The 16,148-nt window shown below is 44.7% G+C and overlaps 1 protein-coding gene across 2 annotated transcripts; it reads right to left on the bottom strand.

Moving 5' to 3' along the window:
* Positions 1–3,620: 3,620 nt before the first annotated feature.
* On the bottom strand, positions 3,621–14,445 carry cyp1a (cytochrome P450, family 1, subfamily A). Of its 2 annotated transcripts, XM_078532269.1 has the most exons (7): positions 14,331–14,445; positions 12,996–13,854; positions 12,742–12,868; positions 12,408–12,497; positions 12,167–12,290; positions 10,062–10,148; positions 3,621–4,364 (listed from the first exon to the last, which is right to left on the bottom strand). In XM_078532269.1, exons 2-7 carry the CDS (start codon positions 13,845–13,847, stop codon positions 4,064–4,066), a joined length of 1,581 nt encoding a protein of 526 aa, XP_078388395.1. In that variant the 5' UTR covers positions 13,848–13,854; positions 14,331–14,445; the 3' UTR covers positions 3,621–4,063. The 2 variants fall into 2 exon arrangements, with proteins under 2 accessions (XP_078388395.1, XP_078388394.1); XM_078532268.1 differs by lacking the exon at positions 14,331–14,445 and having other exon boundaries at positions 12,996–14,123.
* Between the last annotated feature and the right edge of the window lie 1,703 nt (positions 14,446–16,148).

Genomic DNA, 16,148 nt, shown 5'->3' with positions numbered 1-16,148 from the left:
TGATGACCGACCCTGACCAGACCCGTGCTGTACCTGGCAGGAAGATGTCTGATAGACTTGCGCTACACTGGGATACGATTGCCTATGTACGGGACAAAGGGATGGGCGTCTGCATCATCAGCCTGGACCAGGAGAAGGCCTTTGATAGATTATTGCACACCTACATGATGGATGTGCTCCGCAAAATGGGGCTTGGAGAGGGAATCCACAATTGGATCCAACTGCTCCACACAAACATCAGTAGCGCAGTTTCACTCAATGGGTAGGAATCAGAAAGCTTTCCAATTAAATCTGGTGTCAAGCAGGGCTGCCCTCTCTCCCTTCTCTTGGTTGTGTGTTGCAAAGAACCGTTTGCTGAGTACATCAGGAAGGATTCGGGCATAAGAGGAGTTACGATCCCAGGCAGTGGGGTGCTCGGATCAAAGGCTCCCTGTACATGGATGATGCCGCCGTCTTGTGCTCAAATCCACTGTGGGTGTGCAGACTGATGAACATCTGCAACCAGTTTGAGCTGGCCACAGGAGCCAAGGTAAATCACAGCAAGAACGAGGTCATGTTCTTTGGGAACTGGGCTGACCAACCCTCTACTCCCTTCACCATCAGGTCAGACTGCCCAAAGTGCTGGGGATATGGTTCGTAGGGACCAGGGCATATGCTAGAAATTAGAAGGAGCTGGTAGCTGTGGTTAAACAAAAACTGGGCTTGTGGGAGCGACGTTCCCCCTCCATTGTGGATAAGAACCTGGTCATTGGGTGTGAGGCGCTCACAGTGCTGCTGTACGTGGCACAGGTCTGGCCTATTCCTCACTCCTGTACCGTGGTGATCACCCAAGCCATTTTCTGCTTTACCTGGAAGTCAAAAATGGACAGTGTCTACAAGGACACAATGTATAAACTTCTAGATAAAGGGGGAAAATACATGCCCAACATCGCCCTCACCCTGATTTGTGTGCAGCTGTATCAAGCTGTCTCTAGACCCTTGGTATGCAAGTGTCACTATGTGCTGATGTTCTACCTCTCCCAGTTTTGCAAAGGATGGATCTGGCCACATTGCCGTGGAACTCTCCAAGTTGGACTGTGCCATACCACTTATCCCTTATGGAAAACTTTAATGCAGAAGGCACCTTTGACCACAAGTCCATCAAGGACTGGGCTGCATGTAATGTCCTAGAGGCCCTGTGGGGAAAAAGAGATGGTAGATCCTGTCGACGGTTCCTTGAACAGACTGTCAAATTCATTTGACATAAGGCCTGATGGCCAGAACTTTCAAACAAGCACCAAGATATAGCTTGGCTGGTGGTGAGAAAGGCCAGATCCTTCCCACATGACTGGAGCCTTACCCCCTCCACATGTTGCCCTCGAGGTGGCTGTCGTTGGCAAGAGACCATTGTTCACTTCCTTCTGGAATGTGCCTTTGCAAAGCAGGTCTTGATAAAGATGCAGTGGTTTTTGTCAAAGTTTATCCCGAGCAGATTTGTGACGCAGGTCTCTGTGCTCCACAGACTGTTCCCTGGGACACACACTGAGTCAAACATCAACTGCGGCTGGAGGACCATCAACTTGATGAAAGACATGCTTTGGTCTGCACGAAACTTGCTGGTCTTCCTGCGCATAGAGTTGTCATCAACCAAGTGTTGCAGACCGGCACATTCCAAGGTCCAGGACTATGTGCTGAGAGATGCAAGAAAGCTTGGGGCAGCCACAGCAAAGGCACAATGGGGAAATGGCGCTGTCTAAGGGCTTTTCACCTGTAGTACACTGAGGGGCTGGAAAATTTATAGAACCCCTCCTGGGCTTTATGCCTAACATTGAATATGAATACAAAAGTAATGAAATGGTACTGAGACACCTCAGAGATTAACATGCTGTATGAAGGAAAGTTGAATTCTATTGCACTTTTTGCAATTTCTCAATTTGAAATGTTTTGCCCCCAGGCTGTATGCCTGACATGTCTCAGAGTTGCAGCTTAAGAATACACCTACAATTGGTTCAACTATTAGGAAACACGTTTAATGAGAATGGAGGTTAATTGAGCTTAAAGTTCTGCAACTACTGGCATAAGTTCTGAAAATGAGGTCCGGATCGGCTGCATCACCTTAGCAGCAAAACTTTCTTGTGGGAAGTTGTCTCTATTACAAAATTGGTTTGAGTGGCACACTTGCCACCGGGAGCAACCCTGAGAAGTAACTGAAGTATGGAAACTCCTCTCTAAAATTAATAATTACAATTCATGGAAAACTAGTGATTCTGGTTCTGTGCAACTACCACATAAAAATCTGAGACATACACATCAAGATTACTAAAGTTCTTACAAATGGTCCCAGATGATCAATGGTAAGGCATTTATTCAGATTATGATGTCCCTTCCTGCAATGATCACATTGAAGTTCCATCATGGTTATTTCTGAGTAGCAAACAGTGTCAGTTTACAGTATCAGCTGTGGCTCAGTTGGTAGCACTCTTACCTCCTGAGTCACAAGGTTCCAGGTTGAAGACTTCACAAAAATCAAGGTTGACATTCCAGTGCAGTACCATACTGAGGGAGTGTTGGAGGTGCTGTCTTTCAGATGAGACTTTGAACTGAGGCCCTATCTGTGCTGATTAATGTGCAAGATCCCATGGCACTATTTTGAAGAACAGCAGGCAAGTTACCCCTGGCATTCTGGACAATCTTTAACCCTTTAATCAACATCACAAAATAAATTATTTGATCATTATCACATTGCCATTTGCTGGGAGTTTGCTGTATGCAAAATTGGCCGCCACAGTCCCTGCATTACAACAGTGACTATAGTTCAAAAGTACTTCATTGGCTGCAAAGCATTGAGACACATCTGGTGGACTTGAAAAACGCAATAAAAATGCAAGTCTTTCTTTTGTTCTTTTAAATCTTACTCTCAGCTCTTTTCTATAGAATCATAGACTTATTTGGCACAGAAGACCATTCTATCCATCGTGCCTCTACCAACTTTGAAAGTTTCTATTTAGACCCATTCAATTCTTGTTTCCCTATCGCTCTGTAAAGTTTTCCATTTTAAGTATATAATCTTTTCAAAGCTACTATTAAACCTGTTCCCACCAGCATTTCAGGCAAAGCATTCCAGATCATACCAATTTGCTTAGTGAAACAAATTTTTCCCTTCCTTTTTGCCAATTATTTTAAATCCATGTCCTCTAGTTACTACCCCTCCTGCGATAGGAAGTTTTTTCCTATCTATCCTATGAAAACCCTTCATAACGTTCAACACCTCTGTTAAATCTCCCCATAACCTTTTCTAGTGTACTGAGAACAACCATAGTTTCATTATAGTCTCTCTCTGTATCTGAATTCCCTCATTCCTATTGAGGAGCTTTGTAATGGACCCAGTATACCTATCCTCTGCGGTTCTGATGAAGAGTCTGTTCCTGAACAGTTAACTTGTCTTATCCCTTTTCAGATGTTGAAAGACTTCCTGTGCATTTTTTGGAATTTTCTGCCTTTATTTCTCTCCATGAGTTTAGAATTTTCCCCATTTTGCTGACAAAACAGCAGTAACTGCACTTTAAAAGCAATCTGTTGGTCGTAAAATGTTTTACAGTGTCATGAAGATATAGTAAGATTGAAGATATAGTAAAATGCTATGTAAATTCACATTGTTTTATTTCTCTTTGCAACAAATTCTTCTGTTTGATCTATCATTTCATAAGTATAAAAATCACTAACGTCCCTTTGTATAGTATAATGAAGCAGTGTAATATCTCCCTTATTACATGATTTTCAATAGTAAAATATCTTATACTTTAAAAATACAAGTACATTGTTAAATGAGATACGTTTGAATACAGCTCTCAAACTTCACTTTCTTCATTCTTCGGTTCTGCTTATACAGTAAAATAATTCTTCATTAGTATTTTAAATACAAGGCATCAGTGGCACATCAGCAGCGTATTACATTGAACATAACAAAACTTACAATTTAAGGCATAACTATTCCCTCATACCATTGGTATGTGTGTTTATAATGTACAAAAATAGAGTTCTATTCTCCTTTGCTTAGCTCCTGCAGAAGTAAGACACTGTCGGCTCATTCAGCCCTGGCAGGGAAACGCTGCACCGCTTGCACTTCGCATCTCTTGTGTTTCATGGTCAGTCCATACTGCGGGGTCATATCAATGTCCATCCCCGGCTTTTTCTCAAATTGCAGCTGTTGCATAAGAGTGGTGAAAAACAAGAAGACTTCCATGCGACCAATGGGCTCCCCAATGCATCTCCTTTTTCCCATGCCAAATAATAGCACCTTTTCGCTTTCCACTTTATTGATGCTTTTTCCATCGGGGTTTAGGAACCGGTCCGGGCAGAAAACAAATGGGTCTTTCCAGAGTTTCCTGAAATACACAAGAGGGAAACTTGAACAATACCTTGTACAATGTCAACTGAAAATTGACGAATAAATGACAAACTAGGAGCAGGAATAGGCCATTTAGCCCCTTGAGCCTACTCTGCCATTCAATAAGATCATGACTGATCGATTGTGGCATCAACTCCACATCCTGCCTACCCCTGATAACCTTTGACTCCCTTGTTGATCAAGAATCTATCTCTGCCTTAAAAATATTCATTGACCCTGCTCCACTGCTCTCTAGGGAAGAGAGTTCCAAAGATTCACAACTCAGGAAAAAAATTCTCCTCATCTCCGTCTTATTTTTTAAACTGTCCCCTAGTTCTAGTCTCTCCCAAAAGGGGAAACACCCTTTCAACATCCACCCTGTCAAGTCCCCTCAGGATTTTATATTTCAATAAAATCACTTCTCAATCTTCTAAACTCCAATGGTTCCAAGAGAGTCAGTTCAACTATTTCAGTGCTAAACATTGCAAATATCTGCTAGAAGTCAGACATTAAAAACAAAAAATGCTGCTGACAGACTTAGCACTATGCAGCAGCTGGAAAAGAGCTGTAGACCTTTAAAGAGCCTTTGCCCAAAACTGTGACCTTATTCCCTCAGTCAAATTTGCTTTTCCAATTTTAAGATGTTGCAATTAACCTAAAAAACATGTTCAATAATTAGATTTTTTAAAAAGTTTCATTTGGTGGATTTAAAACTGCTTAAGGGCAGAGAGCTTTTGCTTTATTTTTGAAAGCAAGAAGTTATGACTTTGCTAATACTTGATATTGACTCACTTACTGGTATTTGGCAATGGTATTGAACAGGTTATATTGAATTAGCTGCCCATTGTACACTGCCCCCGATTCTATTGAAGTCAATGGAAGGAAAAGTATTGGGGTGTCAATATTGCCATCACACTTTTAGTTAAAATTACCTCCAGTGACCCTTCTATTGTCTTTTCTCTATTGTTGTTTTCTAACACACGTTGTCTTATCCCTCATGTTATTGTTACTCCAAATGTTCTTTCAAACTTCAGTTTGGAATAATGAATTAAACTGGTAAACAAAAGGATGTCATCTCAGATTCTAATATGTATCTGAATCGAAGAACAATGAAGAGGGGTTGAATCTGTGCAGTCACTGCCTCCATAAATGGAGTTCCATCTACAACGGTTCTGGTGGGAGTGGAGGTTGGCACATGTTCCCATTCATGTGACATTGCTGAACAAGATTGGAGCTTAACATCTTATTTTGTCTCCCCAATATTAAATGGATAGGTTTTCTTTTACACGAGTAAATGTTCTTCCACCAGTAAATGAAACCAATGATAATATTTTGATCTATTTATCACCTAAGAAGTGGAAGAAGGTGGCATATGAGAGAATTGACATTGGGAACCTGGGAATCATGCCACCTTCAACAGCAGCTCCCAAACCTGCAACCTCTACCCATCTAGAAGGACAAGGGCAACAGGCATACGGGAACACCACCACTTTCAAGTTCCCCTTCAAGTCACACACCATCCTGACTTGGAACAATATTGGCACTCTTTCACTGTTGTTGGATCAAAATTCTGGAACTCCCTCTTTTACAGTGCTGTGAATGTACCTATGCCACAAACAGCAGTGGTTCAAGAAGGTAGATCACCGTCACCTTCAAGGACAATTAGGGATGGACAATAAATGCTGGCTTAGCCAGCATCACCCACATCCCATGAATGAAAAAATGTAGGCACCTGGAAAGAGAAGAGATACCTAATCGGTTTGTGTTTCATGGATATTTAAAGCAGAATTTGCAGTAAGATGGTTTCAGAGAAGAACACAATACATGTGTTATTTACAGTATTGTGAAAAAATACTCATCAGGTTGTCATAATTGCCAAGCTGTAATAACAAACGAATAAGGAACTTCCTGAGGCCATTATTCATTGCTTTCTACTCTAATTTCTAATTGTTTTTCAGTATTAAAAAAGGTCACCATTTATTTCCAAACTCAGTTTAATCAACTTTTAAATAAACAGTCAAACATCAAAGCCTGGCACTCTTATGAGGCGCTAGGGAAATATGCTTTATTAGATCACCTTCTTGGAAGGTAGCTAGTTTCTAACGCTGCAGCTTTACTGCACATCTTATGTTGTTGCAGTGATTTGCACACATTCCACTGATGCAAGTCACAGTGGATAGCTGCAGTAAAACTATGCTGAACTTGTGCCAATCCTTTAAGAGGTACTTTCACACTGCCAATGATTATGCATCCGGAACTTGATGGAATATCGAACCACAAAGTGAGGGATTTAAAAAAATGCAGCTGCCAAGGCAGCCTACACAAACAAATTTAGGAAAAGAATATCTTGTTTAACAACAAGAAAGGGGTGGCCATCTCTATATGTGATTACACTGCTGTTTGCTTTCAAGTTGATGTTGCAGTTTTGGTACTAAAGTGGCAGTACAATCTGGGACAAAAACAAAAATACCTGGAAAAACTCAGCAGGTCTGGCAGCATCTGCGGAGAGGAACACAGTTAACGTTTCAAGTCCGAATGACCCTTCAACAGAACTAAGTAAAAACAGAAAAGAGGTGAAATATAAGCTGGTTTGGGGGGGGTGGGGGAGGGGGTGCGGTAGAGCTGGATAGACGGCCAGTGATAGATGGAGATAACCAAAAGATGTCACAGACAAAAGGACAAAGAGGTGTTGAAGGTGGTGATATTATCTGAGGAATGTGCTAATTAAGGGTAGTAAGCAGGACAAGCAAGGTACAGATAGCCCTAGTGGGTTGAAGGAATCAAAAAAGGTTAAAAGATAGAGATAAAACAATGGATGGAAATACATTTAAAAATAATTGAAGTAGCTGGGAAAAGAAAAATCTATATAAATTATTGGGGAAAAAAAATGGGGGGGGGCGGCGGTAAATCGGAAAGGGGGTGGGGATGGAGGAGAGAGTTCATGATCTAAAATTGTTCAACTCAATATTCAGTCTGGAAGGTTGCAAAGTGCCTAGTCGGAAGATGAGCTGCTGTTCCTCCAGTTTGCGTTGAGCTTCACTGGAACAATGCAGCAAGCCAAGGACAGACATGTGGGCATGAGAGCAGGGTGGAGTGTTGAAATGGCAAGCGACAGGGAGGTCTGGGTAATGCTTGCGGACAGACCGAAGGTGTCCTGCAAAGCGGTCACCCAGTTTGCGTTTGGTCTCTCCAATGTAGACCGCATTGGGAGCAACGAATACAGTAGACTAAGTTAGGGGAAATGCAAGTGAAATGCTGCTTCACTTGAAAGGAGTGTTTTGATCCTTGGAGGGTGAGGAGAGGGGAAGTAAAGGGGCAGGTGTTGCATCTTCTGCGTGGGCATGGGAAGGTGCCGTGGGAGGGGGTTGAGGTGTAGGGGGTGATGGAGGAGTGGACCAGGGTGTCCCGGAGGGAACGATCCCTGCGGAATGCTTCCGGGGGGGGTGAAGGGAAGATGTGTTTTGTGGTGGCATCATGCTGGAGTAGGTGGAAATGGTGGAGGATGATCCTTTGAGTGCGGAGGTTGGTGGGGTGATAAATGAGGACAAGGGGGACCCTATCATGTTTCTGGGAGGGAGAAGAAGATGTGAGGGCGGATGCACGGGAGATGGGCCGGACATGTCACAGGAACTGTTTTTGAAAGTGGCATCATCAGAACAGATGTGACGGAGGCGAAGGAACTGAGAGAATGGGATGGAGTCCTTACAGGAAGCGGGGTGTGAGGAGCTGTAGTCGAGGTAGCTGTGGGAGTTGGTAGGCTTGTAATGGATATTGGTGGACAGTCTATCACCAGAAATTGATATAGAGAGGCCAAGGAAGGGAAGGGAAGTGTCAGAGATGGACCGTTTGAAAATGATGGAGGGGTGGAAATTAGAAGCAAAATTAATAAATTTTTCCAGGTCCAGACGAGAGCATGAAGCAGCACCAAAGTAATCATCGATGTACCGGAGAAAGAGTTGTGGGAGGGGGCCAGAGTAGGACTGGAACAAGGAATGTTCCACATACCCCATAAAGAGACAGGCATAGCTGGGGCCCATGCGGGTACCTATAGCCACACCTTTTATTTGGAGGAAGTGAGAGGAGTTTAAGGAGAAATTGTTCAGTGTGAGAACAAGTTCAGCCAGACGGAGGAGAGTAGTGGTGGATGGGGATTGTTCGGGCCTCTGTTTGAGGAAGAAGCGGAGAGCCATCAGACCATCCCGGTGGGGGATGGAGGTGTAGAGGGACTGGACGTCCATGGTGAAGAGGAGGCGGTTGGGGCCAGGGAACTGGAAATTGTTGATATGATGTAGGGTGTCAGAGGAATCACGGATGTAGGTCGGAAGGGACTAGACAAGGGGAGAGAGAATGGAGTCAAGATAGCAAGAAATGAGTTCCATGGGGCAGAAACAGGCTGACACGATCGGTCTGCCGGGACAGTCCTGTTTGTGGATTTTGGGTAGGAGGTAGAAGCGGGCCGTCCGAGGTTGGGAGACTATCAGGTTGGAAGCTGTGGAAGGAAGATCTCCAGAGGAGATGAGGTCAGTAACAGTCCTGGAAATAATGGCTTGATGTTCAGTGGTGGGGTCATGGTCCAGGGGGAGGTAGGAGGAAGTGTCTGCGAATTGATGCTCAGCCTCTGTGAGGTAGAGGTCAGTGTGCCAGACAACAACAGCACCACCCTTGTCAGCGGGTTTGATGACGATTTCAGGGTTGGACCTGAGAGAATGGAGTGCAACAAGTTCAGAGAGAGACAGGTTAGAGTGGGTGAGAGGAGCAGAGAAATTGAGACGACTAATGTCACGCCGACAGTTCTCAATGAAAAGATCAAGAGAAGGTAAGAATCCAGAGGGAGGGGTCCAGGTGGAGGGAGAATATTGGAGGTGGGTAAAAGGATCCGTTGAATGGGGAGAGGACTCCTGCCCAAAGAAGTGAGCACGGAGACGAAGGCGGCGGAAGAAACAATCTGGGAATTGGCTTCCAATTGAATTCCTCAGTGCACTAAAGAAGAGGGATCCTAGATCCCTCCAGAAAGCTTGATTCATCATTACTTTTGAGTTTGTACTACTTCAGTCAACAGGGCACATTATAAACTTACTTCTCATTTATTTTTAATGTTAGGAGAACAGAGCCACTCTAGGCTCCTCCCATCGTGCTAAGAATTAGCTTTTTGGCATGAAAAGCACCACATAGTTTACACATTCAGAGTGCCTTTGTCAATAACCTCTAGGACCCACAGTCAGCAGTACCAACCTAGAATCTACTGACTACACATTACACTTAACAGGTAACTGCAAAGTCAATTGCAGCCTCAAAGGCAAACAATGAAAATTAAAGTATAAAGGAATTGGTCTAATTGAAGCAGTTGAAATAACCATACCAAAGTACATAAACTGTATGCTACATTCAGCCACATGTGTATATGTTGGCACATGGATAGTGTGCTCAACTGCACATGTGAAAGACTCTTGGAATCTGTTTGGCAACATCTATTGAAATACTGCAAACAGACACAATCATTTTACTTGCATCTTTGCAAGAATACAAATATAAAAGCACAAAGGTGGTGTAATAATCCCGAACACATAGTTAAAAAGGCAATTGACTGCAACTGAAACACCCCATCAGCAGTTCAGGCTTCCAAGCATTTTTCCAATCTCACCAACAAGCTTCTTGTAGTTCTAATCCCCTAATTTCAAGACAAAGAAATACTTACGGGTCATGATTCACTTGCCACTGGTTCACAAAAACGCAAGTGTTTTTGGGTATAAAATATCCATTCAGTGCTGTGTCTTTCGTTGTGCTGAAATGTAAAATTCTGATTTTAGTACCATGTTTTCACTTAACATCATGCATCATCAAAGCCCATCAGTGGACATTGTTTGAAATCCATGGAAACCTGGACACTTAGAGGGGCAAACAGTTGGAGCGATCCTTCTCCACATAACCCACACATCCTGGACTCGTGGCAATTTGATCAGACCCAAAAGTAGAGCCACAAGGAGGTTTTCCAAATTAACATGCCTGCCCATTCCCCCTCCCCCTCCCCCACCCACTCCATGTAACGGATACACAATGAGGAGGAGCACAGGACTAAAAGAAGATGAGAAGCAGAACCCTCTTTTTAAAATAGGGGGGAGAAGCACAGCAACCCCTGACACTGTAAATAAACATTAAAACACATTTTGCTCCAGATCACAGAATAGACTCACAGTCTGGGAAGTGGCTTAATAAGCCATTGGAAACCACCTCTCCATGCCCCAGGTCCCTATTGGCAAAGGGAAGGATCCCCAAATCCAAAGCTTTACATCGTGGAAGCTAGCCTGGGTTGATTACCGAGCTATTTCTCCAAGCTGTGCCTGGTTGAAAGACTATACGAAAGTTGAGAATGTGCAGCAATAGCCTGTACAGGACATCCCTCTGTGCAAATTGAAATAGCATGGATGGAAACTCAGAAAGAAAGACAGCTAGACGGACAGATTAAAGGAAAACACGGCAGGCAATATGCCAACAGCAACTTTCCACAATCAGCACTGAGATAAGAGACCCTGTCAGTTGTTTTAGTGATGTTGGTTGAGGGATAAATAATGGTCAAAACACCAGGGTGAATTCACCCACTTTTCTTAGAGTAGTGCCATGGGATCTTATGTCCACCTGACAGGAGCCTCATTTTCAAGTCTCATGAAAGACCAAAGGCTCAGATTGTGAGCTGGAGGTTCCAGAGGGAGATTTCAGGCCATCATCAGTGGGGGATATGGGGCTGGGAGGTTTATCCGACAATTTACAATGGTTTCATGGTCATCATGAGACTTTTAATTCCAGGTTTTTATTGAATTCAAATTTCACCATCTGCCATGGTGGGATTCCAAACCATGTCCCCAGGGTAATGCTCTGGGTCGCTGGATTACTAGTCCAGTGACAATATCACTATGCCACCACCTCCCCAGAGAGAGACTGCGGAATGCTGCAGTGTGGAGGGTCTTGGATGTCCTTGTACATGAATCACAAAATGTCAGCTTGCAGGTATAGCAATTAATTAGGAAGGCTAATGGAATGGTGACCTTTATCGCAAGGTGGGTAGAGTATAAATGAAGTCTTGCTACAACTGTACAGGACATTGATGAGACTGCACCTATAGTATTGTGTAGTTTTAGTCTCCTTGCTTGAGGAAGTTCATACTTGCATTGGAAGCAGTTCAGAGAAGGTTCACTAGGCTGATTCCTGGGATGAAGGGTTGCCTTATAAGCAAAAGTTGAGCAGATTGTGCCTATACTCATTAGTGTTTAGAAGAATGAGAGGTGATCTTATAGAAACATATAAGATTCTGAGGGGGCTTGACATAGTAGTTGCTGAGAGGATGTTTCCGCCTATGGGGGAATCTAGAACTAGGGGCACAGTTTAAAATAAGGGGTGTCCCATTTAAGACCGAGATGAGGAGGAATTTCTTCTGAGGGTCGTTAGTGTTTGGAAATCTCTCCCCCAGTGAGCAGTGGAGGCTGGGTCATCGAATATATTACAGGCTGAGTTAGACAGACATTGGATCAACAAGGGCATTATGGGGGACAGGCAGGAGATTGAAGTTGAGACCACAGTCAGATCAGCCACGATCTGATTGAATGGAGCAGCAAGCTTGATGGGCTGAGTGGCCTTCTCCTGCTCCTATTTCTTATGATCTTATGAAATAATTACAGGGCTGAGAGGGAAAAAGAAGCAGGGGAGTGGGCTAATTGAAGGGTCCTTTCAAAGAGTCAGCGCAGGCAGGATGGACTGAATGCCTCCTTTGGAGCTAGATGATTGCTGTGCACCCCTGAGCTGCCTTACCAATGAGGAATGGTGAATGGTAGAAAGGACGAGTGCCGGAAGGTCTCCGTGATGAAAGCTTCTGTGTAGGGCAATAGTGACCTGTCTGATATCCTTGGGCTTCGATCTTTGCCAATGTTCTCGTCTGAAAAGAACAAAAAGGAGGAAAAACAGAAGTTAGTTCCTCACAGGAGCTGGAAAATCCAGTTGAAAAATGCCAGCCCAGGTGTGAAAATGAACACTACTGTGCAGGTAAACGCACCTATTTCCTCATGCAGCCTCTTCTGAATCTCAGGATAGCTAACCAGGTACATAACAGTCCAGGAGAGCGCTGTGGTAATTGTGTCAAAACCTGCAGAAAGAACAAAGATTTTTAAGTAACATTAACAAAAAGGCTTCATGGCTAGATTCTCCAAAGAGGATGAACGAAACCGCCAATATGCAAAGGGTTTTGAAATTGAAAAAGGCACTTTTGATGTAAAAGAAAACCTGATCCAAAACTTCCCCGCATGATTACAGTTCGAAGTTTTGGAAACGAAACGATTATCCCACCGCAGTCTGTGACCTTGGGGGTCAAAAAAAAATGTCACCCTTACCAGCTCCAAATAAATCATTGACGATGCCGACAATCTTTTCATCGGATATTTGAATATTGGCATTCTCGTCCATTTTCTTCTCCTGGCAGTGATCGATCAGGGAATCGGTTATATCGCGTATGTTATCCTGAAACAGACACATAGGAATGCGGACATGTTAGCGGCAGGAGAGGGATGGGAAGCTGCGATGCTATTTGCAAAAAGAAAGTCTAAATTTCGCACAAGGAGAACGGAGTGGGTCATCTTCGTCCTACCTTGTCAAAGGTGCGGTAATGCTCGGTTACAATTTTCTCAACGAAGTTGATGAATCTCTTGTTTATGCTGATGAATTTGGTCATGGAATAGTTGGGCAGGAACCTGAGGATGGGGATGAAGTCGGCCGGGTTGCCCGAAGCTGCCGTCTTGCCGAATTCGTCGCTCACGTTGATGATGTTGAGGAGCTCCTCGTCGTCGTGGCTGTAGCGCTTGCCGAAGCACAGGGCGCAAATGACATTGGCCACCGACACCACAATGTACCTGACCGGGTCGAAGCCGCCGCTGCTCTTCATCAGACCGACGAAGATGTCGACCAGGTGCTGGGCTTCCCCGCACACATGCTCCTCCAGGAGACACGAGTGCGTGGAGTTCTTGCACTCGTCCGCCGCGAAGGTGCGCAGCGCGTTTTGCGCCAGCTTCCGACGCAGCCTCCAAACTTCGGAGTAATCGGGGCTGAACGTCAGGCTGTTGCCGTCGTTGATGAACCTGTAGCTGTAGAGGCTGGGGCGGCCGGCAAAGTCGTCCCCTTGGCGGATCAGCGCTTGCTTCAAGGTGTCCAGGCCGCTGAGGACCAGCACTGGCCGGGTGCCGATCTGGATCTGGAAGATGTCGCCGTACTCCTGGCTCAAGGCGGTCAGGCTCAGGTGGGGGTTCGGCCCCAGGAGCAGGCTGTGGCCGATGATGGGCAGGGTGGGCGGGCACGGCGGCTTCTTCAGACCCTCGGGAATTTTATTCCGGCGGGCGCGGATGAGCAGGAAGATCACCGAGAAAACCGCCAGGCCGATGAACACTTCGGTGACCGAGCCGGCCAAAACGGTGGCCATCTGTCCGGCGCCAATGCTCCGAATCATCTTTCACCTGCGAGAGAACATTCAGCTTGAAAAATCAAGTAACAGTGCCCTTGCAGCCAAGCTCTCCCTAAGCGCTAGCCATCTGGTCGCGTTCTGAATTTAGCCTGAATTTACCCATTGCAAACGCGCGACTGAGATTCATAATACCTGCTTAAGGTTGCTTCTTTACATAGCATTTTTTAACTGCTGCGTTTTTGATAGCCCTTTTGCAAAGGGGTGCTTCTAAAGTGCAGCTACAACTTCCCTTAGCGTGAGAGCACCAAGCACCTAGCCCTGATTTTCTGTGCAACTCCAGCTGAACATCATCCTTTTAACGTTATCCATTGGAGTGCAGGGCGCCCCGCGTCTACAGCTGTGCGCAACGCACATCTCACAAACTACACATCCCCAATGTGCAAAAACTGAAAAGAAAGTGCAGATTTCCAAGACAGGGCAAGACAGAGAGAAAACAAATCCCTGCTTGCAGAATAAGCTCCTGCCTACCTCTATACTCTCTCTTTCTCTCTCTCTCTCAAAGTGCAATCACCCTTTTTTGCTGCCAACAGTCTTGGCAAAATGCAAGCTAACGGCCAACCACAGCAAAGCGCTGGCAGCTAGTGAGGCATCCAGTCAATGCGTGCCTTTTTATAAGCACCTTCTGTTGCGCCTGATTGGCTGCAAGTCACATGCACGAGTGTGATCGGACTAATTCTGTGCCAACCCTAAGCAAATTTCGCAACTTGTGGAAAAAAAAAATTCAAACCATGCAGCGCCAGAATTAAAGAATTCAGATTAATACCCGAGGTTATTGTGGTAGGGCGGAGAGGTGGTGGGGAGGGGGGTGGGGTGGGGGGTGGATTTTCACTGCGGGACCCCGAATGTCCGGCCGGCTCCCTGAACTTCTGTATAAATTATATTCAAGGCATTTTGCGTTCCAAAGGCAACAATGAAAGTTTAACCCTTTTTTAAATTAATCAGGTCGGTTTCTTGTTTCATGATTGAAGGTGAAGGCAGATGTCAGATGAACGGTAAATGCTGCAAATACATAGCAGGTCCGTCAGACCACCAGCTAAAGACTTGCATTTATATAGCGTCTTTCACGGCCACAGGAAGCCGCAAAGCGCTTTGCAGCCAAGAACGTACTTTCGAATTGTAGTCACTGTTGTAATGTTGGAGCCAATTTGCGCACAGCAAGCTCCCACACACAAGCAATGAGTAAATGACCAGATAATCTGTTTTTGTGATGTTGGTAGAGGGATAAATATTGGCCAGGACACCAAGGAGAACCCCCCTACTTCTCTTCAAAATAGCTGCACGGGATCTTTTACATGCACCACAGGGGATATGGAGGCCTTGCATCCGAAAACCACACCTCTGACAGTGCGGTATTCCTTCAGCACTGTAGTGTTTCAGCCTGATTTTTTTTGTGCTCAAGTTGGGGAGTGGGAATAATGAGCAGACCTTTTGGTTTGGTTATTACCCAGAAGCTTAACCCATTGTCTTTTTTGAATGCTGAACTGGTTATAAAATCATGGAATGGCTGCAGCACAGAAGGCCATTCGGCCTGCCCTGTCTATGCCAGCTCAGAGCAATTGACCTAGCCCCACTCCAACCCCCTCCCCACCTTTTCCTCTTAGCCCTGCAAATTTTTCCTCTTCAGATAATGATCCAAGTCTCTTTTGAAATCCACAATTGAATCTGCTTCCACCACACTCTCAGGCAGTGCATTCCAGATCCTAACCACTCGTTGGGTAAAATAGTTTTTCCTCATGTTGCCGTTGCTTCTTTTGCCAATCACCTTAAATCTGTGCCCTCTGATCCTCGATCCATCCACCAATGGGAACAATTTCTCCCTTTCAGCTCTGTCCAGACCCTTTATGATTTTGAACACCTCTCAACCTTCTCTTCCCCAAGGAGAATAGCCCCAGCTTCTCCAATCTATCTACATAACTGAAGTTCCTCATCCCTGAAACCACTGTCATGAATCTTTCCTGCACCCTCTCTAAGCCTTTGCATCCTTCTTAAAGTGTAGTGCCCAGAACTGGACACAATACTCCACTTGAGGCCAAACCCGTGTTTTAAATATTTACCATAACTTCTTGCTTTTGTATTCCATGTCCCTATTTATCAAGCGCGGGCTTCTGTACACTTTATTAACCATAGTCTTAACCTACCCTGCCACCTTCAATGATTTTTGCACATATATCCCCAGGTCCCTCTGCTCCTGAGTTCCCGTTAACATTGTGCCCTTTATTTTAAATTGCCATTTCCCCTCCTTCCTCCTAAAATGAATCACTTCTCATTTCTCTGTATTAAACTTCA

This window comes from Cetorhinus maximus, chromosome 30 (assembly GCF_964194155.1).
Source record: "Cetorhinus maximus chromosome 30, sCetMax3.hap1.1, whole genome shotgun sequence".
Taxonomy (NCBI): domain Eukaryota; kingdom Metazoa; phylum Chordata; class Chondrichthyes; order Lamniformes; family Cetorhinidae; genus Cetorhinus; species Cetorhinus maximus.
Note: the sequence above shows the minus strand (reverse complement) of the source record. Positions and strands in the feature narration are given on the sequence as shown.